Source organism: Wasmannia auropunctata, unplaced genomic scaffold (genome assembly GCF_000956235.1).
Source record: "Wasmannia auropunctata unplaced genomic scaffold, wasmannia.A_1.0 LD282445.1, whole genome shotgun sequence".
Taxonomy (NCBI): domain Eukaryota; kingdom Metazoa; phylum Arthropoda; class Insecta; order Hymenoptera; family Formicidae; genus Wasmannia; species Wasmannia auropunctata.
The window spans coordinates 1-1,156 of NW_012080445.1; the positions used below are offsets into that span (position 1 = coordinate 1).

At 27.9% G+C, this 1,156-nt stretch overlaps 1 protein-coding gene across 1 annotated transcript; it reads right to left on the bottom strand.

Moving 5' to 3' along the window:
• Positions 1-199: 199 nt before the first annotated feature.
• Positions 200-1,142, bottom strand: LOC105461622 (F-box/LRR-repeat protein 15-like). The gene is made up of 2 exons (XM_011708122.1): positions 1,007-1,142; positions 200-941 (listed from the first exon to the last, which is right to left on the bottom strand). The coding sequence occupies exon 2, from the start codon at positions 793-795 to the stop codon at positions 298-300; it is 498 nt and encodes a 165-aa protein (XP_011706424.1). The 5' UTR covers positions 796-941; positions 1,007-1,142; the 3' UTR covers positions 200-297.
• Between the last annotated feature and the right edge of the window lie 14 nt (positions 1,143-1,156).

Below are 1,156 nucleotides of genomic sequence, written 5' to 3' on the forward strand. Positions count from 1 at the left end.
TATATATATATATATATATTTTTTTTATTCCCTTCAATATTTAAGTCAAGTATTGATGAATACATTTTGATTAGCATTAGTATGCATCAATACTTGCTGACTGTCATATTCAGTATTCATCAATTTTTTATTTACCTCAATTAATACATAATTATAAATGTACATACAGTAATCTCTAATACTTTAGTATTCATCAATATTGACTGTCAATACTCGATATTCATCAATATTTAACTATTATCTCAAATATACATATATAAGTATTGATGTATACTAATCTCTAATAATGATGATTTATTAGAAATCGTTGGTGAAGACAATTACATTATATATTTTTTTGTTCCATTTGTCAATCATTTCCTTAGTAATATTTTTACAGGACGAAAGATCGAGTTTGTTCAATTTAGGACATTTCTCGAAAAGTTGAGAACAAATATCAGGTGTCACAGAATTTACGCATGACAAATTTAGAGATTTTAAGTTTTTGCACAATGTTAGTGTTTCATTATCACGCTTGGTAAGGCTTTTAAAACATTTCAAATTGATTGTTTCCAAATATTGACAGGAAGAAAATAATTTAACGAAGATGCCACCGTTCTTGATCCTACCGATCAACTCGCAAAAAGAAAAATCCACTTCTCTCAGATTCTTACAATCGGCAAGAGCATCAATGCTTTGCGGTGTAAGAGTGCAACATTCTAAATTTAATCTTTCCAAATTTGGACATGAATTCTTTAATTCTGTTGCAATTGCATCTATGTTTAGCCTCGTATGGCTTAAATTTAATTTACGCATATGTCGATTTTTCTGTAGAATTTCACACAAAGTATTAGTTTTTATAGCTTCTACTTTTGAAAGGTATAAACTTTCCAAAAACTGTAAATTCTTGAGATACGAAATATTTTCATTTGTTATGTCATCACAATCATTTAGGTCCAATTCTAAAAAATACATTACATCATATAATAATATAATTTATCTGTAACCATAACGTTCATATACGTACCTTTCAAATTTTTACATATCTCTGAAATATCATGTAGTTTAGAATCAACATCATAGCATTCACTTAATGTTAGATGCGTTAAACGCCTGCAGCAAGTTTTTAAAAATTCTCTAAACTTCGAAGTAGAAAACTTGCAAAGTGACAGATCCA

Coding starts and splice junctions, on each gene's coding strand:
- LOC105461622 (XM_011708122.1), bottom strand. CDS start 795: ATGCGTAAATTAAATTTAAGCCATACGAGGCTAAACATAGATGCAATT.